General features: G+C 38.0%; 1 protein-coding gene across 2 annotated transcripts in view; it reads left to right on the top strand.

Moving 5' to 3' along the window:
- The window catches only part of SRBD1 (S1 RNA binding domain 1), a 206,253-nt gene that overhangs the window by 166,220 nt on the left and 15,208 nt on the right, over nt 1-24,825 (top strand). For both annotated transcript variants that reach the window (XM_088147762.1, XM_088147769.1), the window contains exons 17-19: nt 9,150-9,256; nt 11,282-11,458; nt 13,448-13,600. In XM_088147762.1, coding sequence (XP_088003888.1) covers nt 9,150-9,256; nt 11,282-11,458; nt 13,448-13,600 — 437 coding nt within the window. The remainder of the gene's footprint in view (nt 1-9,149; nt 9,257-11,281; nt 11,459-13,447; nt 13,601-24,825) is intronic.

The following is a 24,825-nucleotide window of genomic DNA, read 5'->3' as shown; positions in this document are numbered from 1 at the left end:
TAATACACTGCTTCTTTCTTAACATATACAGGAAAATTGCAGCTACCAAGTCAGGTACCAGCTGTGCAGTATAAACTGATGGCCATTGGTTGTCAAATACCTTTATTTCTCTTCCAGAAGGTAAATAGAAAGATGACTCAAGACATGTTGATAGGCACATTTGTGGCCAATAAAAATCCTTTTCCATTCTGATAGAAAAGCAAGAGTAGCCAGTACGGTGCTCCCTTCCTTTCATGCCTGCCAGATGAGGTGGATAGAAATAGCTCTAACTTCTTACTAGCTCCGGAAGTTGCCAAAATTCAAATATTCTCACATTATTATTATATTTGTAACTTGTATTTAGAGTTGGAAACTGTAGTATGTAGTTGTTTTTATATACATTTCAAGATAAACATTGCACAAAATGGCCTCCAAGATAAATAATATGCATCCAATTAAAATGGTGAGTCAAATTATGTAAAGGAGAGATCATAACCCATAGAGAATATGATATCTTCAACATGCCTTTTTGTGATCTCCATCAAACTCTTCAAGATTATGCACGTGTCTTCAGAACGTGGTAATGGGATTTCCTATGAGTCTCTGGCAAGATATTAACATAAGATGCACTATCAGGTAGTTTTAGCATTCCTAAAATAACAAGACAAAACAGAACTACCTCCACCCCCCTATGCCCACTTGTGTGATCTTTCAAAAAGGCCTGAAGTCATAGTGGTGGGAGACTTTAATTACCTGACATCTGTTGCAAGAGAAACTTTGCCAAGCATGATCCTTCCAGGAAATTCCTGTGTTATCTTGCTGATTACTTTTGCCTTTAGAACATGGAGGAAGGCATAAGAGGATCTGACTTAATACTAACTAACCGGGAAGACACAGTTGGGGAGAAGTATGGGGGGAAAGTGGCTATTGAGTTATGTTAAGAAGAACTAAAACTGAGTATGGTCAAAGGTGTACCTTGGACTTTAAAAAGGAGATTTTAATAAACTCAAGGTAATGATAAGTAGGATCCAATAGCTGGAGAAACTAATTGGAAAAAGATTGGTGGGAATTCCTAAAGAAGGAAATAAGAAAAACATAATTACAAACAGTTCCAATGAGGGAAAAATGGAGGACAGCTAAATAAGTCAATCTGGCTACACAAAAAGCTTAGTGAAGATCTGAAAACAAAGAACAGATATAGGACATGGAAAGAGGGTGAAGTTACCAAGGAAGAGCACAAAACAGCCTGGAATTGTGAAGTGAGTGTCAGGAAAGCTCATAATGAGCTGAGGTTATCAAAGGATATTATGAACAGCAAAAATGATTTCTTTATAATAAAATCAATAAATATAATAAGTTGCTAATAACAAAGAAAATCTGTATTGCTCCCACTTTAATGACATCTTGAAAAGTATTAAAAACCCAGTTGTTCTCCCAGGCCTTAGGATAGGATGGTTGTGTAGCCCCTATAGTTTCTGGGCTTATGTGATATTCAGTTAATCTGATCAGCTATGTTTTTTTTATATGTTGTTTTTTTTTCTTTTTAATTGTAAGCCACTCAGAGTCATTGAGGAGTCGAATGGCCTTGATATCAAATAAATATTTTTTTAAAAATCCAGAGCTACTCAATTCCTATGTACTCTCAGTTCTGTACCTAATAGATGTTGAGAAATCTCATGGCTTTAGGCTAAACTAGGAAGTCAAAAACACATTCTGGAAGAAAGCAATGTCAAATGAAGTAACATTTACACACATAAATAAAAGGATGTATCCATGAGTCATTGGGATTCAAGCTCAATTTAAAGGAGTCTTTACCTTCCCCACAAGAGAGTATGTGTTCTATCATGCAATTGTGAAGAGCAAGATGAAAGGGCAAAGTTGAAGCTTAAGACTAATATAAACATGGCCAGGGAATACCTTATTATTTTGAATAAGTTTAAATTTCCAGGGCCAGCTGAATTGCTTCCTAGGGTACTGGAGGGACTTCTTGGTGGTCTGGCTGAACTTTTATGTGTTATCTTTGAAAAATCCTGGAGTTCTGATAAAGTGACAGGTGACTGGAATGGAGGAAATGCCATCAACAAAAAGGGGGAACTGGAGAATCAAGGCAATTATAGACTAAGAAGTCTAGATTGATACATGGGAAGACCTTTAAAAAAGTGTAGCAATTACCAGAAGCTTGCATGGATTTGTCAAGAATAAGTCTTGAAGACTAATCTTATGTCTTTTTTTAATTGAGCATCTTAGATTGTGGGAATGTTGCAGTTGTTACATATCTTGATTTCAGCAAAGCATCTGACAAACAAGCCCTAGGAAATTCCATGAGCAAACATGTGTTGGCTGGGGACATGTCCGTTAGATGAAACATGGCTGGCTCAAAAATCATACTAAAAATGCTCATCAAGTAACAAGTGTGGTACCACAAGGTTCCTATGCTGTTCAGTATTTTTATTACTGATTTAGGTGAGGAAGTGGAGAGAATGCTTATCAAATTAGTGACTGATGCTAAAGCAGGTGGAATAGCTAATACCTTAGAAGAGAGAAATACACTTCATAAGTTGGACTATAAATAACAGATTGAAATTTAACAAAGACAAATGCATAGTTTTTCATGTGATAATAGTGCTTGTGAAAAAGATTCTGGAATATTGATGTGGTTGATTGCAAAGTGAATATGAATCAGCAGTGTGATGTGTATGGAAAAAACAGCAGACCAGCTGATGCCACATGTGTAGCCTTTCTTTATCTCTCAGGAGCAGACTGGAAATAATACTTGCTGTTTTGCTCTAGTCTGCTCCCTGGCTGCTAAATAGCAAATTTAAGCAACATAAAGTAACCTTCTCCAACCTGATGTCTTCTATATTTGTTAGGGCTACAGTTCCAACCGCCAAACTGGGAAAATTTTGGAGAACACTGCTTTGGGAGGGCTGTATAGGGGGACAGAGTCTTAACCTCCAGAGATTCTTTTGACAGTTTCTTAGTTTCCAGGTGATTTGGGGGGGGGGGGTAGTTTTAATCAGATATTCTAACTGAATAGACACACAGGTTAGGTTCCTTCATGGTTATCATTCAGAATATTTATGAAATTTGGCATTCTTGTGAGCATTGGAAGTTTTCCCATTTTATGAGGTATGTTGGAATCTTGATGTTCCTTGAGCTTGGTTTTCTTCTTGCAAATGTTTCATTACCAAACTTGTTGTTGTTGTTGTTTAGTCGTTAAGTCGTGTCCGACTCTTCGTGACCCCATGAACCATATTGCGCCAGGCCTTCCTGTCCTTCACTGCCTCCCTGAGTTTGCTCAGTTTCATGCTCATTGCTTCAGTGATGCTATCTAAACATCTCATCCTCTGCCGTCCTCTTCTCCTTTTGCCTTCAATCTTTCCCAGCATCAGGGTCTTCTCCAAAGAGATCTCTCTTCGCATTAGGTGACCAAAATATCTGAGCTTGAGCTTCATTATCGATCCTTCCAATGAGCAATCAGGGTTGATTTCCTTTAAGATTGACTGGTTTGACCTCCTAGCAGTCCAGGGGACTCTCAAGAGTCTTCTCCAGCACCACAGTTCAAAGGCATCAATTCTTCGGCGCTCGGCCTTTTTTATGGTCCAGCTCTCACAGCCATACATTACTACTGGAAAAACCATAGCTTTGACTATGCGGATCTTTGTCGGCAAGGTGACGTCTCTGCTTTTTAATATGCTATCTAGGCTTGCCATAGCTTTCCTCCCAAGGAGCAAGCGTCTTTTAATTTCATGGCTGCAGTCTCCGTCTGCAGTGATCTTGGAGCCCAAATAAATGAAGTCTGTTACTGCTTCCATTTCTACCCCTTCTATTTGCCAGGAATTGATGGGTCCAGATGCCATGATCTTAGTTTTTTTAATGTTGAGTTTCAAGCCAGCTTTTGCACTCTCCTCTTTCACCCTCATCAAGAGGCTCTTTAGTTCTTCTTCACTTTCTGCCATTAGGGTGGTATCGTCCGCATAACTGAGGTTGTTGATGATTCTCCCTGCAATCTTAATTCCGGCTTGTGATTCTTCCAGCCTGGCATTTCTCATGATGTACTCTGCATATAGGTTAAATAAGCAGGGTGACAGTATACAGCCTTGTCGTACACCTTTCCCTATTTTGAACCAATCGGTTGTTCCATGACCGGTTCTGACTGTTGCTTCTTGGCCCGCATACAGATTTCTCAGGAGACAGGTAAGGTGGTCTGGTACTCCCATCTCTTTAAGAATTTGCCACAGTTTGTTGTGATCGACACAATCAAAGGCTTTTGCATAGTCAATGAAGCAGAAGTAGATATTTTTCTGGAACTCTCGTGCTTTCTCCATGATCCAGCGAATGTTGGCGATTTGATCTCTAGTTCCTCTGCCTCTTCGAAACCCAGCTTGTACATCCGGTAGTTCTCGGTTCATGTATTGCTGAAGCCTAGCTTGTAGGATTTTGAGCATAACCTTGCTAGCATGTGAAATGAGTGCAATTGTGCGATAGTTTGAGCATTCTTTGGCGTTGCCCTTCTTTGGAATTGGAACGTAAACTGACCTTTTCCAATCCCGTGGCCACTGTTGCGTTTTCCAAACTTGCTGGCATACTGAGTGCAGCACTTTAACACCATCATCTTTTAGTATTTTAAATAACTCAGCTGGAATGCTGTCATCTCCACTAGCTTTGTTGTTAGCCATGCTTCCTAAGGCCCACTTGACTTCACTCTCTAGGATGTCTGGCTCAAGGTCAGTGATCACACCAGCGTGGACATCAGGGACATTAAGATCTTTCTTGTATAGTTCTTCTGTGTATTCTTGCCACCTCTTCTTAATCTCTTCTGCTTCTGTTAGGTCCCTGCCTTTTTTGTCCTTTATCATGCCCATCTTTGCACTAAACGTTCCTTTCATATCTCCAATTTTCTTAAAGAGATCTCTAGTCTTCCCCATTCTATTGTTTTCCTCGATTTCTTTGCATTGTTCATTTCAGAAGGCCTTCTTATCTCTCCTTGCTATTCTCTGGAAATCTGCATTCAGTTGCTTATATCTTTCCCTTTCACCCTTGCTTTTTGCATTCCTTCTTTCCACAGCTATTTGTAAAGCCTCATCAGACAGCCATTTTGCTTTCTTGCATTTCTTTTTCTTTGGGATGGTTTTAGTTGCTGCCTCTTGTACAATGTTACGGACCTCCGTCCATAGTTCTTCAGGCACTCTGTCTACCAAATCTAATCCTCTAAATCTATTCATCACCTTCACTGTGTACTCACAAGGAATATGATCTAAGTCATACCTGAGTGGTCTAGTGGTTTTCCCTACATTCTTCAATTTAAGCCTAAATTTTGCAGTAAGAAGCTCATGATCTGAGCCACAGTCAGCTCCTGGTCTTGTTTTTGCTGTCTGTATAGAGCTTCTCCATCTTTGGCTGCAAAGTATATAATCAATCTGGTTTCGGTATTGACCATCTGGTGATGTCCATGTGTAGAGTCGTCTCTTGTGTTGTTGGAAAAGAGTGTTTGCTATGACTAACTTGTTCTCTTGACAGAACTCTATTAGCCTTTGCCCTGCTTCATTTTGTACTCCAAGGCCAAACTTGCCTGTTATTCCGATTACTCCTTGACTTCCTACTTTAGCATTCCAATCCCCTATGATGAAAAGGACATCTTTTTTTGGTGCTAGTTCTAGAAGGTGTTGTAGGTCTTCATAGAAGCGGTCAACCTCAGCTTTTTCAGCATCAGTGGTTGGGGCATAGACTTGGATGACTGTGATATTGAATGGTTTGCCTTGGATATGCACTGAGATCATTCTGTCGTTTTTGAGGTTGTACCCCATTACTGCCTTTCCGACTCTCTTATTGACTATGAGTGCAACTCCATTTCTTCTAAGGGTTTCTTGCCCACAGTAGTAGATATAATGGTCACCCGAATTAAATTCACCCATTCCCGTCCATTTCAGTTCGCTGATTCCCAAGATGTCGATGTTCAGTCTTGTCATCTCATGTTTGACCACATCCAGCTTGCCTTGGTTCATAGATCTTACATTCCAGGTACCTATACAATATTGTTCTTTACAGCATCGGACCTTCTTTTCGCTTCCAGATACATCCACAGCTGAACGTCCTTTCGGCTTTGGCCCAGCCGCTTCACTCTTTCTGGAGCTACTTGGAATTGCCCTCCGCTCTTCCCCAGTAGCATATTGGACACCTTCCGACCTGAGGGGCTCATCTTCCGGTGTCATATCTTTTAGCCTTTTAACATTGTCCATGGGGTTTTCTTGGCAAGGATACTGGAGTGGGTTGCCATTTCCTTCTCCAGTGGACCACATTTTGTCAGAACTCTCTGTCATGACCTGTCCGTCTTGGGTGGCCCTGCACGGTATAGCTCATGGCTTCACTGAGTTACGCGAGCCCCTTCGCCACGACAAGGCAGTGATCCATGAAGGGGATTACCAAACTAGGTAACATCATTGGTGCGCTGACTGTGTTAATCTAGTTTGGTAATGAAACATTGCAAGAAAAAAAACAACTAAGCTAGCGAACACCAAGATCCCAACATTTCAACCCTGAGGAACACACATTTTCCACTATTGGTTATCATGTGTATCTTACCATTTTGCTGTACATCACAATGATTGTATGCTTAGATCTGATAAATTGTGATAAAGGAATGGGAGATTATTGGAAGTTGTTAGAGATAATCCACTATTAACCTCAATTTAACAAAGTGCAAATATGATTCAATGGAATTTGATGTGGTAACATGTCTTATATTGTTAAAATAACATTAAAAGGGCTTAGAAGATGAACTATTGGATGAAATAATGTGAGATCCTGGGTAGAAGCCAACATAATTTCTCCAAAAGATGCATCACAAAACCATTACAGATCAACTCAGATTTCTATGAGTGATTTGTAAGAACAACATGGTGATTGTATTAAGTCCTCAATTTACAAAGCATTCAAGCTCCTTGGCTCAGGAAGGCTTGTGTAGTAGTGTTCAGATTTATTGTTGTTCTAGGTGTGTGTACTCTGTATAGAAAAAATAGAATTCAGGCAGATATAAGAATGTGGCAAGTTTTGAAATGCATGGCTAAAAATATATATACTAAAAATTAAAAAAAGGAATGTTCAGCTCAGAAATAGTAGCCTAGCTGGCTGGCAGTTCCAAGTATTGGAATTCTGGCACATTTTGAAGGCAATAGCTTGGTGAAGGTATTAAAACTCCCTCGAGACAAACTCAGTGCTTGGTGACAATGTGGTCACCTTCATATAGTTTTCAAGATACAGGTAGTCCTCACTTAACAATGGTAATTGGGACTGGAAGTTCTGTCGCTAAGGGATGCAGTCATAAAGCATGGCATTGTGTGACCACATTGCTTAGCGATGGCAATTCTTGCAGTCATTAAGCAAAAATCACCGGTCATTAAGTGAGGACCTCATGTGACTACCAGCTTCCCACAAGCAAAGTCAGTGGGAAGCCAGCTGCAAGTTGCAAGTCTCAAGTGGCTCACAAGCAGGCCGGAGGACGGATGAGTACTATGGAGTGAGGCGAGGGGGTTGTTGCAGCACTGCGTGAGTGCTTGTGGGCTGGGGAGGGAATCCTGGGATCTCGTACTCCATAGCGGGGCTCCTCAGGAGAAAAATTGGCAGGAGCAACTTGCAACCTTCCCTGCTGGTTTCCCCACTGACTTTGTGGGAAGCTGGCAGGCTAGGTCACAAATGGCGATCATGTGACCATAGGACGCTGCAACTGTCATAAGTGTGAGCTGTTTTCCAGGTGTCCGGATCACAATCATGTGACCGTGGGGGTGGTGCAAGGGCCGGAACTTCAAGGATCAGTCATGAGTTGTGCCATCGCAACTTTGAACAGTCACTGAACGTTAACTGAGGACTACCTGTAGTAGGAAGCATTTCTCTTAGGGCTGGTGAAGTGTAATTGACAAAGCTTTGATTTAACCAGGTACCTCTGTTTATTTTATGAGTCAATATTTGGCTATATTACTCTGGCAGGGAAAAAAGAAGAAAATATTTGAGAGGGACTTTTTAAAAAATTTCTGGCAGCTTTGGTGCACTAAACTGTAAATTGTTCTTTTATACTTTTATAACATTTCAAAAAGTCACCTAATGATGATATACCAATTAATTTAAAATTAATAATTTTAACAGGTTGCAACTGTCTTCTGTCCCCAAACTGAACATGTATATAAGCACACAGCATTCTGTACGTGTGTTTCTGTGTGTTTTTCCCTGAAGGATATTGGAATTCCACCAGTCAGTTGTTAGGCATGGACCTGAATCCAGTTCTCTGCTTCTCCTTCCAAAGACTTTCCCCTCCTGTTACCTCATTTAGGCATATCTCCATCCAATTACTTGGCTTTCAGTTGGATTTGATTCAGGTTATTCGTTTGCAGCTTTTATAATAAATTAATAGGCACAGGCTATTAATGATATATTGTGCAGAAGCGGGAAACAAATTAAGTGGGAAAATGATCTTGGTGGTCTATGCATTATTTTTAACCTCGACCCCCCTTCCCTGGTATCTATCAGCTATTACTGTTACAAGTTGTCAGTTATTATATGCTGGTAACAGTGAGAATTATATTTCTGTTTCACATTTTCTTTTTAATGTTTTTATATCAAATCTATCAAACTATTAGGTAATCTTACTATAAAGCTTTAGCATAAACCTCTGTACTGTTATCTACAGAATTTAAAAGTTTGTAATATGAATACTTTCTTAAATACTTTGCTGCAAATTTATGTTATAATTTGAAAATTAGAGGAAACACACATATGCAAAACCAACACTTCATTTCCTCTTTTTTCATTTTTAGAGAAAACTGCATAAAATAGACACGTGTCTGGCCCCATTATGAGTCTGTTTTTCATGGAAACATGATAGACTGTTTGTCATATAGATGGCGCCTATCTGGAGTTCTTGAAAACTGGTTAGAGGGGGGATGTGCAGTTTAAAAATAAATTCAAATGAGTTCAACCAGTTCCACAATACAAACAGTGGCAGTATATCAGATGTTCATCTCCTGGGTTCTTTTATGTGTTGATATTATACCCACCAATGTTTTATTAATATTGCCATTCTCTGGAATTCTCATTTCTGAATGGTTTCCATCCTACAGTAATCAAATACTACTCAACTGTTATTGGATTTCTCTTTCTCTATCCTTCCCAATTCACAGCATGATGTATCTCAGACCCTGCTCAAAGCAACCCTGGACAGTGTGGTGGAGGAATGTGTCAGCTTCGTAGGAGTTGACATTAACATCTGCTCAGAAACATTACTAAGGTGAGCTTGAAGACTTTTACTCTTTCAGTTAGATAGTTTCAAATCACAGAGAATTTGTACAGGGGTTCTATATCTTTTGACTACTACCTTGGACACAAGTTTTTTATTCCTGTGCCTGCAACACTTGCTCTGTAAATGGAATCACCTTCCATGAGCAGAGCTAAAGTTAAGACTGTATCAAGACATAATGTCAAGCTTTTCTTTATTACTTAGCAATGAATGTACACACCTCAATGCTCTCCCACTTCCTTGCACCAACAGCACAGCCAAATTAGAAATAGCCATCCATGGCTTGTTTCTGGCATAGAAATTTGTAAAATGCATTTCTTTATTACAAGGTTTATATCCTGTCCTCATTCATAAGATTCTGGGCAGCTGTCAGCCCAACTATGTAGACCAGACCAAGAAATCCAACCAAATATAATTTAAATATAAGCTCAAGTACAGATAAAATCAAATTTAAAACTACTTAAAAATAACTGCCCAAAGAGACAGAATGCATGACAGAAAAGCACCATCTTTGCCACCTTGCAAACTAGTAATGGGGGAAGGGGGCGGCATCCAGACCTTGAGAGTTAAACTATTTCAGAATGATGAAGCTGCCACCAAAAAGTCTCTCTTCTGTGTACTTTGCTCAGATGATACAAGTAAGCTAGAAAGAAGCTGCTGTTTCCAAGGTGATCAGCAGGGAGGTTTATTGAGGCAGTAGTTGCTTTGTGGAATCCATGCTTATTTTCCTTCAGCGGGACTTGCTTCTTTGACTGCTTCGTTGTTTTCTCTTTGATTCATATTTCTACCAATTTTCCTGGAACAGACATTAAGCTAAGCAGCCTATAATCTCCCAAATCCCTTTGTTTTAAAACTGGTGTAACATTAGCTACCTTCCAGTCCTCTGAACCAATTTTTTTTTCTGAGGGTTCAACAATTTCACCTCTGAGGTTCTTTAAGAACTCTTGGGTGGATGCCGTTGGGATCTGGTGAGTCGTTACTGTGCAGTCTCTCAAAATGTCCTAGAATAACTTCTCTTGTTTCCTCAATTTGATTTATTTGTCTGAATTCCCTCCTGATAAAGTTAACACAGGCTCAGATAACTTTCCTATGCAATTTTATATCATATGCATATAATTCATTCAGAGTTTCTCTGCAATCTCTTGAATGTTCACTTCACAGCTATGTTGTCTGATGACCCAACCACTTCTGTGCCAGTTTTCTGCTTTGAATATATTGATAGAAGTTTTTGTTGTTTCCTTTAATGTGCTTTTGCCTTATAGTCCTCGAATTCCATTTTTGCATTATTATCACATTACTGTTTTTCTGTCAAAGTTGATGTTCCATTTTGTTCTTGAATAAGATTTCCATTTCTTGAAGGAAGTTTTCTTAACTCCTATAGCTTCCTGGAAATTTCTGGAAAGCCATGCTGGTCTTTTTGTGGTTAAATCTTTCTTACATTGTAGAATACATTCCAGTTGGGCATCAATCATTGTGGCTTTAAATTACTTCCAGGCATTATGAAGAGATTAGGCCCTCATTAGTTTTCCTTTCAGTCTGTTTTTCACCAATGCTCTGCATTTTTCAGTAGTTCCCTATTTTATAGTCAAATGTGACTCTGTTTGCTTTTTCCCATTTTTATGTATGTTAAATGTAACAGCATTATAGTCACTGTTTTCTGTAGGTTCCATAACACTTCTGTCTCACCACATATCAGTGTCTTATGATCAAATCACCTACAACTAAAAGCCCTCCACCCCCAAATTAAAATCTTCACTATTAGACTCCTCACCTAAGAACTGAATCTCCCTATAGCAATACCTCATCTCATAACAGTGTTATCTTTTCCCAACACTTCTGTTCTCCCTAATGGCAAGTAAGTTTTTATCTTGAGAGTAGGACAAAGTTATCACATCCCAAAAGATGTCTTCTACATACCAATCTGACTCTCTAACCATTTTCAGCTCAACCACCTTGGTTTCAAGGGAACTTACTTGTTTTGGAACGTAATTCCAAATCTTTCATTATGCTTCTTAGACATATTGCAGGACTGAATGCTAACAGAGCTAAAAACATCATTGAATGGCGAGAGAAAAATGGACCATTTGTCAATCGGGAACAGCTTAAAGATGTCAAAGGACTGGGGCCAAAATCCTTTCAACAATGTGCTGGCTTTATCAGGATCAACCAGGAATATATCAGAACATTCTGCAGGTAATATAAAAAGGTGTGGGGCTGATCACTTATCTTCCACATGTAAGCAGAGATTTGATAAAAGAAAGATCCCAGCAGGCAATAAGTTAGAATCTTTGTCTTGAGAGTCTGCATTCAGGATGAAAAGTAATATGTAGTCTGCCATTTACTCAACCACAGCATAAAAGGTTTCATAGAATAGCAATGTGATGTAGGGAGTAGAGTCCCAGAGTCACATCTCAGCTCAGCTGTGAAGTTCATAACTCAGGTTTTAGATATTATCAACTCTTTTGCTAATGAAATAAACAAGGAGGGAGACAAGGCAGTCTTTTCCCACTGATTTTGCACTCCTCCCACCTCCCATCCATCCTCATCAACGGCCATATGGGAAGACTTGCTGAGTTGTTATATGTTGATTCCATTTGTTTTGGATTTACAAAATAGTAAATGTTACTTATGAGTCACCTTGGAAGGATTTATATCCTAAAAGATGAGATATAGATCCATCTAACTCTAATAAATATTGCTTCCTTTGACAAAGAAACTATAAAATGTAGTAAATAAAACTAAATCTGAGAATGTAGAGTCACATCATAGAAATTCTAGTGGGAGTGGAAGGAGAGAATAAACAGAAACAGAGCCTCTTTCCTCTCTTCCTTTTCCACATTATCCCACCCACATGTTGCAGCCCTCAATAGTAGTAACTACCATAGACATTTTTGCATGTAACTATGTCTTACAATGCCATTTTGACTTTGGCCCAGCTATAGATACTCTCTGGCAAGTAAAGACTATATGTCATAATAAAATTTCTCATCATTTCCAAGGAAAGAAACACCAAATGACAGTTCAATTAAATTTTAAGCAGAACAGAAATATAATAGCAATTTGATTGAACACACTCTGGAACTAAGCACAAGGGCTCATTTCAAAAGCTGAAGGTTGACCCAACCTTAGATATAGAGATATCTTAAAAACACTTCCCTTCCCCCATATTAATACCTTTGAGCTTGCTGCACCAGCGAGCCTAAGATATCTTATGAAGCTGTACCTATCTTTGAGGGGCAGTTGGTATGGTCTACACAGAAGGGGAAAAAAACCATTGTAAGGCAGTGCAATGAATTCTGGCTCTCATCTTGATACATATGTTTTTAATATATGGAGTCATATCTTCCAATCTAAAACTGGTCTTGGACTTCAATGAAAAGCCATAAAAATTAAATAAAAATATAAGTTGATAATAGCTCTGTGCACGCACCACTTGTGGCTGTGTAATAGTAAGTTTATAAGTGCAGTTTTCTTTGGCATATAAAGTGGGATTATAAGATACAATGGCTGTGCACAATATAAGAAAATAATAAAACACTGATTCAACATATCAAGATTTTAAGCCAACAAACTCACCCACACAAAACAAGGAAAAAGAAAAGTTATTTCAGTTATCAAGAAGAAAGCAGAGGGATTCCCAGTCTGATGTCTGATCCTTTTATAGAAAACATATGAATCTGTTTTATAACAATTCTAACCATTGTCTATTAGCTTAATATTGGCTCTACAGACCAGCAATGTCGTTTCAAGGTTTTTCTCAGGCTACTTGAGGTTGTCAGAAATTGAATCTGGTGCCCTCAAAATGCAAGCCATGTGTTCTACAATTGCACTATGCTTCATGAGCTGAAGATGTTGTGGGATGAACCAAAGCCTTTATGCACATTTACCCTATGCTCTGTGCTTGAAATATTGAGCCTATTTTTTAAAAAAAATTCCTCCCAGTTTCAAGTGAGATTGACACAAATACCAATATTAAATTAAAGCTCTTCAGGTCCACTGTATGCAGAATTTTTGAAGATTTGTTAATTATAAAGCTCATGCTCATTTGTTAGCAATGTCTGCAGAATTTGTATATTGAGTTTGAGGTTTTATAGCTTTGCCCATTGGGCAGGAGTGAAAAAGATACATACGATGGTCACTAGTTTAATGATAACTACATCCTTTTCTCTTTTTGGACCTCAGTCAACAGAGTGAGCTTGCAGCTGGGGGCCATAAAGTAGCTACAAATGAGAAACAGTGTAAAAAGAAAACCAAAGCTGGAGCAAATGTCATTCAGCAGCCAAATCCTTTGGATCAAACATGCATCCACCCTGAATCATATAATATTGCAATGAGGTAAGCAATGAAAGAATGAATCTACAGTTAGATCTTTTAGCTTTTAATCTAGGAAGCAGTCATTTTTCCAGATAACAAAAACTCTTGGAAACAGGGCTCTGAATATACTAATGCTGATGCTATAATGATGGTTAAATAAGTCCTAGATAGGCTTGTTCTCTTCCCTTTGTGTGACCTGGGCCTCAGTGTTCATACATGAGCCAGTCCATTGATTTGATTAATTGAGGTATTTTCTGTTATCATAATTTTATAATTCTGATGTGTGTGTGTGTATGATTTTTTTTTTTGCATTCATTACCTTATGCCAATTCAAACATGCAATCTGATATCTGTTATGACTCAAGAGGTAGGCACAAGAAAAGTTTAAGATGAATTGTTTTGAAATTCAAATATTTCCATTTTCAGTTAATGAAAAGATACATTAAAAATAATGTAACTAATGAAAACATAAGAAATTGTATGAAATAGAGTGAATTGCCTATTAGCATTCTTTTTTTTTTTCATTTTCAATTTTTTTCAGTGGCTTCTGTTCAATAAACTGAAAAATACACACTAGTTTGTTTGGAGCTCACTCTTTTCACTTAAAAACAATCATTCCCAAACAAATTTCATTATAACGATATACTGGTAACTTTTACTCTTTTCCTTATATTTTATAAAAATCAGTGTATCTTTTTAGTATACCAGAATAACATATAACGTGTCAATTGATAAAACATTTTGACTGCTGTTTCATTTTTTTATTCCTCAAAAAATAAGTATAAAATTAGAAATATGGAAGTGTTACAAATAAAAAATGGATTGTACAGCTATGAAACATGGAGTAGAGTTGCAATATTTTTAGTATAATTCGTGACTCAGACACAGGTCATTTTAAGACAAATGCTTCTGTTATATTTCCTTCTCTTTCCATTTAGATGTTTATGTTTCTTTTGCAGTGTATGTTTTTATGATGCTTGCAGTTACATCTATTTTTTTCTGGGGGTTTAAACTATAGTGGTAATGCAATTTGATATTATTACGTTTACTTGTGCTGAATCAAATATATAATTCCTACAAGGGTATGGAAACTTGACAGGCTCGATTGACGCCACATGGACTGCCCTCTGCAAGTCAGTCACCACTGCTGCGAGAATAACCCTAGGCACTATGAGACCAGGTTGTCATCGAATTGACAAGCGAGCATGGCTCTGGATGGAGCAAGTGCAGCAGAAAGTATGGGAAAGGAAGGTGGCTTACAAGAACTGGTATGTGCAGAAGACCTATGAAAACTGGCAAAAGTACATCACTGCAAGAAGAACAGCCAAGAAAGCTGTTGCAAAGGACAAAACCAATCCCTACTGGGACTTATATGAGCAACTGGACACAAAGAAAGGTGAGAAAAACATCTATTGACTAGCGAAAATGCATGCCACGGCAGCAAAAGACATTGAACACTACATGTATGTTAAGGATAAAAATGGACGGCAACAGCAGGATAAATTCAAAATCCTGAAACACTGGCAGCAGCATTTTGACAAAATCTCTAGTGTTGAATTTCCACCCACCAACTCCTGATGGCATGACTAATGCTGGCCCAGTCCTGCATGTTGCCCCTGAAGAGGTTACCAAAGCTGTTAGTGGCATAAAGTATTCGAAAGCACCTGGCCCAGACAATCTCCCAGCAGATGTTTGGAAGCTGAAAGACCTCTGTGGCACAGCAGCCAATTTGCTGACAAACCCCTTCAATGCCACTGTGGACTCTGGCCACACGCCTGCTGACTGGGCCACGAGTATCACAGTTCCCCTCTTCAAAAACAAAGGCGACCCAGCAGACTGGTCCAACTACTGACCAATCCACCTCCTGTCACATACAATGAAAATGTTTGAGCAGATCCTCAACCAGCACCTCCATGACATTGTTGAAATCAGTATTAACCAGTGCAATTTTGTCAAAGGCTTGAGTACTCCTGACCCCATTTTCATGGCTCACATGCTCATGGAGAAGCATAGAGAAAAGAAGTCATTACCCTTGGCTTTCCTCGACCTAGAAAAAGCTTTTGACCATGTTCTGCATTAGCTGATATGGTACATGCTACATGACCATGGTGTGCCTGAGCTACTCATAAAATGGGTCCAGATGCTTTATGATAATACCAGCAGCCGAATAAGTACACCACCGGCCTCTCCAACAGCTCTCCTGTGAAATTTGGCATGCACCAAGGCTCTGCACTGTCACTGTTGCTGTTCATTCTTGTCATGGATACCATCACGTGAGACCTGCATCACAGTGCCCCCTTGCTGTACGCTGACAATGTCCTGCTTGCAGCTACCACTAGGGAAGAACTGCAGCACTGTGTCCAGACACGGAACGATTATCTTGGCCAATTCGGTTTGTGCCTCAATATCAAGAAGACTGAGTATCTGGAGACTAGCCTGAGCACCTCCACCATTCAGGTCAGTGGTGAAGATCTAGTGAAGACAAACTCCTTCCGTTACTTAGGAACCCACCTGCAAAGTGACGGCAGCATTAATGGGGAAGTGCACGCAAGGGTGGAAAGAGATCACTGCAATAGGCACATGCCAATTCACCTAAAATCAAAAGTGTACAGAATGACGATCCGCCCAGTATCACTGTATAGCACTGAGTGCTGGCCAACCACTTAAAGTGCTGTGTGCCCTTTACATGTCATGGAGATGCACATGCTCCACTGGTCATTAGGCGTTTTGACCACATCAGCAATTATACAGTCTGGCAGCAGATGAGCATTGCACTGATAACAGAAAATGCGGGGAAAACAGCTACAGTGGTATGGCCACATTCTACAAGCAGCACCCCACACCGTCACCTGCACCACCTACCATTTTAACACCAATGGCAAATGCCCACGCGGAAGACCAAAGCAAAGGTGTCAGGACACAATGCGGACATGAAAATCACCCAGTTGGACCCGATTGTTGTGTTTGATCGCGGGAAATGATGCTCGTCGATCTGAAAAGCAGACCCTGCACCTGCAGGAAAAACACTAAGATGCTGATGATATGGAAACTTCCTAAAATTTCATTGCTTTCAGTGGGAGGTATATTTTAAGACAGGGCTCCTGCAATGTTAATCGGGTACTGATTATCACTGAAGCCTAATTTACCTATAGAAAAGGCAATGCTTTGCAAGCTCCTGGATTTCTACAGCTGCAGTTCAGTCCCAGGAAAAATGTGTCTGGTTTAAGGAGATTCAGATGGGCGCTATGTGACCTCCCCTATTCTTTCCAAAGCATCTTTTTTATTTTGAATATGAAATGCTATGCAGCTCTAAAACTGATATACTGCTTTTCTTTTGGGTGAAAGTTTGTATAGAAATAGTAGTAACAGCAGCTAGCTATTTATTTATTTATTTATTTATTTATTTATTTATTTATTTATTTATTATAAATAAACTATAGTAGCAGCAGTAGATTATTACAGTAGCAGCAGATTATTACTGTTATTATTACTTGCACCTATTTGGCAGGCTTTTTTTTTTTTCCTGATAGCTGAATGACTGACAGCTTGGAAGCAAAATGGGATCTTCCAAAATTAAGATGATTAAATGCTGAGGTATAAACATCTATGAATAAAACAACCTTTATTGAAACATCAAAAATTACTTGATAAGAATAAATGACTTTATACAGTGCTGATTGCAGCTGAGTCTACAGAGAGAGGAGAATAAAATCTGAAGAATAAAAGTGGAACAATTGGCTTCTTGTGGATTAGTCCCTCGTGGATGCAGCGTAATCCTTAGCATGTTTACACAGAAGTAAAAGTATTTGAGTAAGGCATAGGAATTTTCAACTGATGCCAATTTCCTCCTAATGATTTCAGTAGAAATATTTTCATCAGGATTGCAGCAGTGAAATTAGGGTTAAATTCCCTTTCCATCCTATTCATTATCAGTTAATATTAGATGCAAAGGCACATTTAATGTCAGATGTCATCTTGCCTTCTGAGCAGGCATGCTTAGAATTACATAACATATGTCCTTCAGGGATCAACTGTTGCAGCTTTTTCCATACACACTGTCATAGATATGTCATTTTAACTCTGTCAGAAAGGGTGGGGGAAGACTTTAATGGTTTATTGTATGCAGCATAATCCTCAAAGCATCTCCTTGTCAACACCCACTGTGTTTCAGACATGCCCCAAGTAGGTAGGAGCCAGAGAAATAACCAGCTAGAATCTATGGCATCTGGCAAGCAGGATATGCTTGGTTACTAGATTACCCCCCAAAACTTTCCAGTTATTTTCAGTTTATAAGGATTCAGACTAATGTAATAATGGATGTCAGTTGAACAGAAGGAAGCAATATTTATTTCTAAGAATCAAACCTATGCTTATAATAGTTACCTGGTGTTTTTATAGCTACCATCTGAATAGTTTCTAAATTCCAAGTTGATGCCCCATATAGATGATCACACACACAATTAGAATTGCATGTACTGTATCTGTTGGCCTGTACTCACACCCCATGCATTCAGCTCTGCTTTCCTTCACACATTGAGGGAATATTTTCTGAAGCAATAAGTTTTCTCTGTGTTGGTTTCCTGCACAGTTTCCAATAGTGATGGTGCACGATCTGAATCCATTTGCAGGCATTGCTGGAATTGGATAATAATTACAAATGTCTCTTATACTGCAGTTGTTCATTCTCTAGTGCTGGGAATATGGCAGAAGTGAGAAGAGTAACAGGAAAGATGCAGAGGTTGTTCCCATCCCATGCAGTTCTACTAATATTGGAGCAAAGGCTTGAGCAGAGTACCATTAATCCAGATTCAGGAGAGAAAATTCTATGGAAAATGTCAGGACAGCTGAATCTCGTGATTGGTCACTATAGACATGTGTAAAATAAATAAATACAGACAGTCTGCTGAAGCTCAGTTAACAGCAGCTCCTTTCACATTCAAAAGCATATACTTAATGAATATAACAGCTAACAATCTGGGGATTCAGAATTGTTTCCAAAGATCCAATTAAAAAATGCAGACTCAGTTGCAAACAGTGGTTAGTACGCTTCTAACAAATGACAATATGATTAATTTCTCTTCCAAATAAAGGTATGTGTCATATATGTAATCACTCATAAAAGACACTGCAGACAACATAAAAAGATTATTAATTTTAAAAGTAGTAATGTTGAATAATTAGAGGTACACAAAATATTTGAAAGCACTATTATAATGACTGAGCCTCTTTATATTAAAATTAATAAGTCTGAGCTTTTTATATTTAATTTTTATATTAAATCTTATATTTTCAAATTAAGCAAAATTATTTCCAAGTGTTGATTTTTCTACCCAGTTTTAACATGTAGCATATTATCCTTAAAAATCCTGAAAAATACTTCAGTAATATACAGTTAAATAATATATCATTTAACAACCACTGGTAACCATATATGTTAAATAATATATCATTTAACAACCACTGGTTCTGCAACCATTCAAAGTTATGGTGGCGCTGAACAAGTGGTACTTACAACTGGTCCTCGAAGTTTGGGCCATCCCAGCACTCCCACAAGATCATGATCTGGGTGCTTGGCAACCAGCTCACACTTACGGCACTTGCAGGGTCCCACAGTCATGTGATTGCCATTTGTGACCTTCCCTGCCAGCTTCTCACAAGCAAAATCAATGGGGAAGCCAGCAGGGAAGTTCACAAGTTGCCCTGGTAAGTTGCTCACACTCTCCCCCACCCAGCAGCAGCCAGCCCCACTGCACTCACACTTCACTGGTCACGCTTTATGACCACATTGATTTGTGATGGAAATTCTGGTCCCAATTACCGTCATTAACCGAGGACTACCTGTAGATGATCACTTTCATTCTTTGTCTTCTACACAAATGTAATAGAATTTTGAATTCCACTGAAGCCTTGTTGAATTAATGGCATTTTAAATCTTGTTGAATTAATGAACCTTAATTAAAAAAAAAAACTCCACAAACCCTTTCAAGACAATGGCTTAAATCAGACTAAGTTAAATGCTCATTAAGACAGGCTGATAGTAGATTATATTATTATGAGTTCAGATTGCAAATCTGGTTTATCGGTTTTACTTCCCGAAGATTTAGAGCATTTATATTTTAAGGGATGTTTGTGTGTGTGTGTTTTTGTATATTACTTGGCTTAAAAGACCATTAATACCTTTTCTTCCCTTCTGCTCACAGCTTTCCCATTTATATAGCCATCAACTGTATAAATATGATAGATAGATGATAGATAGATAGATAGATAGATAGATAGATAGATAGATAGATAGATAGATAGATAGATAGATAGATAGACAGACAGACAGACAGACAGACTGACTGACTGACTGACTGACTGACTGACTGACTGACTGACTGTCTGTCTGTCTGTCTGTCTGTCTGTCTGTCTATATGGAGGGCATCAGGTTGGGAAAGGCTGTCCTAAAGAGTAGGTTGAATCAAAGAGAATGTGCCAGAGTCATATTCTCCATGTCATATTCTAGAATACGCTGCACAGCAATTCATCCTACTGTGACTATTCTATGACCACAGCAATAATATAGGTTCTTTGCTTTTCTAATTCTATTTCCTTCCTTGTCTTCTGCAGCCTTTCTTGCCTTGAATCATAAATTGTAACCCTCTTGGGATAGGGCCTATCTTCCTTTACTTCTTAAGGCTAGGGCAGTATGCATGTTAACTGTCCAGTATAAACAGTAGTAATAGCAACAAAATAAGGCTTGTTATAAGGCTTATATTTCTTAAATCCTTGCAGGAAGCACCTGGTTTCGTTGGTATTGGCTTTCAAGAGTTTCAGCAGAGGAGCCCTAGATACAACGTTTTTCCCACTTAAATAGTATTGTTGCTAACTTTTATTTGCTATCAGTGCATTGAAATAAGATGTAACCTATCTTAGCAACTTTATTACTGTAATAGAAAACATCTAGTATTGTATATTTGAAAGTTAGATCGCAAAAGACTATTCCCATCTGCCTATCTTGCCTCCTACATCCAACAAAAGAGTTGAAAGGCTAGGTACAGTTAGAGGCGATATAACCTATACTTGGGCAGAAAAGCACCCTTACCTATATCAGATTTGGGCTGCTTTCATTGCAGACCCAAACACTAAATCCCAAGCCTCCTGTGGAGACACTCTGGCACTCAAGAAATGCCTTTCTAAGAGCATGAGGTACATGAAGGAGGAAAAGTAGGAAGGATTCCATTCCATACATTATCTAGAGAGCAATCAGAAATGCACTCATATAGTATGGGATATAACAGAAGGAATTTGCATTTTTACTATTTAATTGTAGCTAGTTAGTTATTCTTTTGCACCTTTTGCATTGCATTGTTTTAGACATAGGTTCCATCACACTGTTTAAACCAAGGAAATTTCAAAAGTATGTCTTAAACTAGCCTCTCTCATTCTGCTTAGCAGTCAGTATTTATCAACATATTTGGAGCATCTGTGATAGTAATTGCATTCAGATGTCTAGACTACAAGAATAATTAGCCTGTTTGCTATATCAAACATAGTCATTGTTGGCAGATCTTTAACCTTCAGAAACTTTAGAAATCTTTAACCTATTGAAACTTCTCTGGAAATGGCAATTTTCATTCATCCCAATGGATGTTCAAGCTTATTCATTTTCTTTAAAACAGTGTAATTTGAATTGACATTTCCTTTTATTATCTAAGCTGCAACAAATTCACCTAGAATGTAGGTAATATAATGAATTATGAAAATAAATATCAACAGATAGATATTTTGGGTGAATGCCGAAAATGTGATGAATGCTGACATTTGCATGAGAATATTGACACTCTCAAGTAAAGTTTATAAAGTTTCAGTTCTGTAATAACTTACTTAAAATAAACACTAGCACTGTTATGTGTCTAGTATTACATTCCTAAGAATTAACTTCTGCACCTACCTATTGAGAAGTAAGCTCCATTTGATTCAGTAGGGCTTACTTCCACATAATAGCACGCAGAATTGCAGGCTAAGTATCTAAAACCTCCAAGATGCATTGATGAATATTAAATATACTTAATTGTGAATGTCAGCCAAAAAAAAAAAAAAGGTGGGGGGAATATACATTTCAAGAATTTTCTCCTTTATTTGCATTTGCGTGTGGATTGTCAGTATTAACAGAATTATGATATTCATTGAGAGTTTGATAAAAAGTTTACTGTTTAACTTCTAACACTCATCTTTTAATTTGTATTTCAACATTTGACATATGTTTTCACAAACTTTAAATACATATTTGTGTAGGGTGTCTTAAATTTTAAAAACGTACATGTGCGCATTTTATATTGATTAGTGTGAACAATAAATTATTAAATGTAATTTATCATTGGCAAGCACCTACAAATAAAAATGTAATGTGAAAGAGGAGAGAGAGTTATTTATCATCATTCCTATCATTTGCTTTCAAAATACAGCAAACTTGAAGCTCTCCATTAGCGTTCTTATGTCTGCTTCAGTATACCAATCGTTCCAAACAATAACAACAACAAAATGAAGGCAGAGAGAAGTAGTTGCTTATGGCATTTTTCTTCCTTTCTTATAGCATACCATTATATAGCATAACATAACAATACTATATCATTCTTCCATTTTCTGTGACCTTGGTGTAACTGCAGATGTTTTTCTACACCCAAAAGCATTTGCTTTGTTCTTAGCAATGACATTTAAAAATAGAGGAGGTCAATATGCATTACCGCTGAGATGGAGTTTAGTGTTTAATATTGATTTCTCTTGCAAGTGCCTTCCAAGCCTGTTTATTTGAAGAAAAAAAAATCTATGAAATATGTAACCGAAAGGAAAGGAAAGGAAAGGAAAGGAAAGGAAAGGAAAGGAAAGGAAAGGAAAGGAAAGGAAAGGAAAGGAAAGGAAAGGAAAGGAAAGGAAAGGAAAGGAAAGGAAAGGAAAGGAAAGGAAAGGAAAGGTCTGCATTCTCTAAGAATACAGTTGACATAGGAATGACTGTTTTCCCTAAATCAAGCATGGCTCTAAAAGTGAACAAGTGGAATTGTTTCTTTGAACATAGATTTATAAGGTTGACTTTATTAATTCTGAGTTTGACTGCATATTTTTAAAATAGTGGCGGAAATCTAATTAATAGCAAGCTGCTCAGAAAGAAAATGTACGTATTCATACAAATATTCTATTTAATTTCAGAGCATTCTCTCAAAGCTGGAGTTGTATACAACACCTGGAATGAAGACCAAATTACTGGGCTTGATTTCAGCAAGACCCAGTCCTCTTCCTGCTTTATACAGTAGATGGTATAGGATCTGTGCACACAGCAAAATCTTGTGCTGCTGTGGTGAAATTTAATAGAAAGGGAAATCCTGCTGGCCATTCTCAACAAACCTTCACTCTCCTTCTCATATAGGCAGATTGGTCAGAAACAACCAGGGAACTTTCCCCAACATTTTTAGGTTCCTGCAATAAATTGGAATTTTGCCATGGAAAGATATCAACACATAACAAGGAAAGAGGCCCTAAATCAAATATAATTTGCCATTAAACTAAGTAGAAATAAACATTGTTAGGTAATGAAAGGCCTAGGTTTCTGAAAATTGAGGAGTTGCTTAAGACAATACTAACAGTTAATTCAGGTAATGTAAACTATATTGCTAAAGTTCTCCAGCTCAGTGCTCATAGTGTAGAAATGCAGTATTTGAAGGTCCATTTGCAGCTATAAGAATTTACCTGTTTATGTCCCTGCCAATAAGATCTCTCAGGCTGGAAAGTAAAAGGGGGCTTTTTCACAATTGTCTGACCTTATGGATTATTGTTCCATTTTAGGTACACCTGTTTTACCAGCTATATTAAAATTGGTCTAAAATCTGAATGTTGCAATCTATAGATGTTGATTTATACTATATTACACTTTTTATGTTTGTAATTATTGTTTGAGGTACTTTCCTTTTTTATTTATATTGGAATTAGATTTTAATGCTTTAGTCTTAGTTAAATGTAGATATATGTGCATTGACAGATTTTGTGCTGTTAAAGATGTTTGACCAGAATCTAGGAAATCTAGATTCAAGTCCATCCTCACCAGTGGAAGTTCACTGGGTGACCTTGGCAGAGTCATTCTCTCTCAGCCCAACCTCTCCCATATCATAGAACTGGAAGGGGCCATAGAGGTCATAAAGTCCATTCCCTCAGATCAGGGTTCCTCAACCTTGGCAACTTTAAGATGGGTGGACTTCAACTGCCAGAATTCCCCAGCCAGCAAGGGTGGCTGAGGAATTCTGGAGGTTAAAGTCCACCCGTCTTAAAGTTGCCAGGGTTGAGGAACCCTGCCTCAGATGGTGAGGCTTGCCAAGTAAGTCTGTGAAATTGATCCCCTTGCCTTGTACCAGTTAACCTAGCTACCATGCTTTGCACCAGATTCAATCTGATATTCCCAACTGGAGGTGATAGAGCTGACAACTAGTACACTAACCTTAATTGCTGGAAAACTCTCTTTGTTACTACCTGCAAATCCGGTGATCCCTGGGGATCATGGAGAAGTACAGGCCTGCAGTGTTACTTTATGGAGTGTAATTTTGTCCAAAACATTCCTACAGTCTGTTAGTCATCTACCAAAGTGACCAAAGCAAACTATATGCTGACTGGAAGCCTGAATTTAAACAATATTTGGGAAAGATTATTAAAGTTGGCAATACATGTTTTAAATAATAGTTATTTAAATAATAACTTGCTATCCATTAAAAAAAATCTGTCCAAAGCTCTGGCAAGGTTTCTAACAGGAGTCTGAATTGTGGTGTTGTTATTTACATTCCGCTCTTCAAATATATTTTTCCAGAGTAGCTTTGCAGTAACAAATAGAACTACAGCAATAAAACAGCAGTCATGACCACACAGATTTGAAAAGAAAAGCGAAAACTGCTTTATGGTTATGGTTTTTATAATGTATTAGTTATTTTTGCTTTTGGTTTAGTAGCATTGTTCACTTTTAAGTAACTATTTTATCATCATATCCTCTTATATTTTTACATCAAAATGGAAATAGCCTCAAATTTTAAATATATCTTGACTTAGTTCTCAAAACAACTCATTAAAATGTGCCAATCTCAGTAAAAATGTATAATCTCCATCTCAATATTTTAATGTTTTCATTGATTAGTGTAGTTTTTAAATAGATTAAAATTTGTTAACTCTAATTCAGATAGTTCTGAGGCTCAAAGTACAGGTAGTCTTCATTTAGCGACCACAATTAGGAT

Source organism: Python bivittatus, unplaced genomic scaffold (assembly GCF_059951505.1).
Source record: "Python bivittatus isolate LINGU-HERP-01145 unplaced genomic scaffold, Pbiv_v1 ctg000020_np1212, whole genome shotgun sequence".
Taxonomy (NCBI): domain Eukaryota; kingdom Metazoa; phylum Chordata; class Lepidosauria; order Squamata; family Pythonidae; genus Python; species Python bivittatus.
The sequence above is the reverse complement of the archived record's forward strand: the minus strand, read 5'-3'. Positions and strand labels throughout refer to the sequence as shown.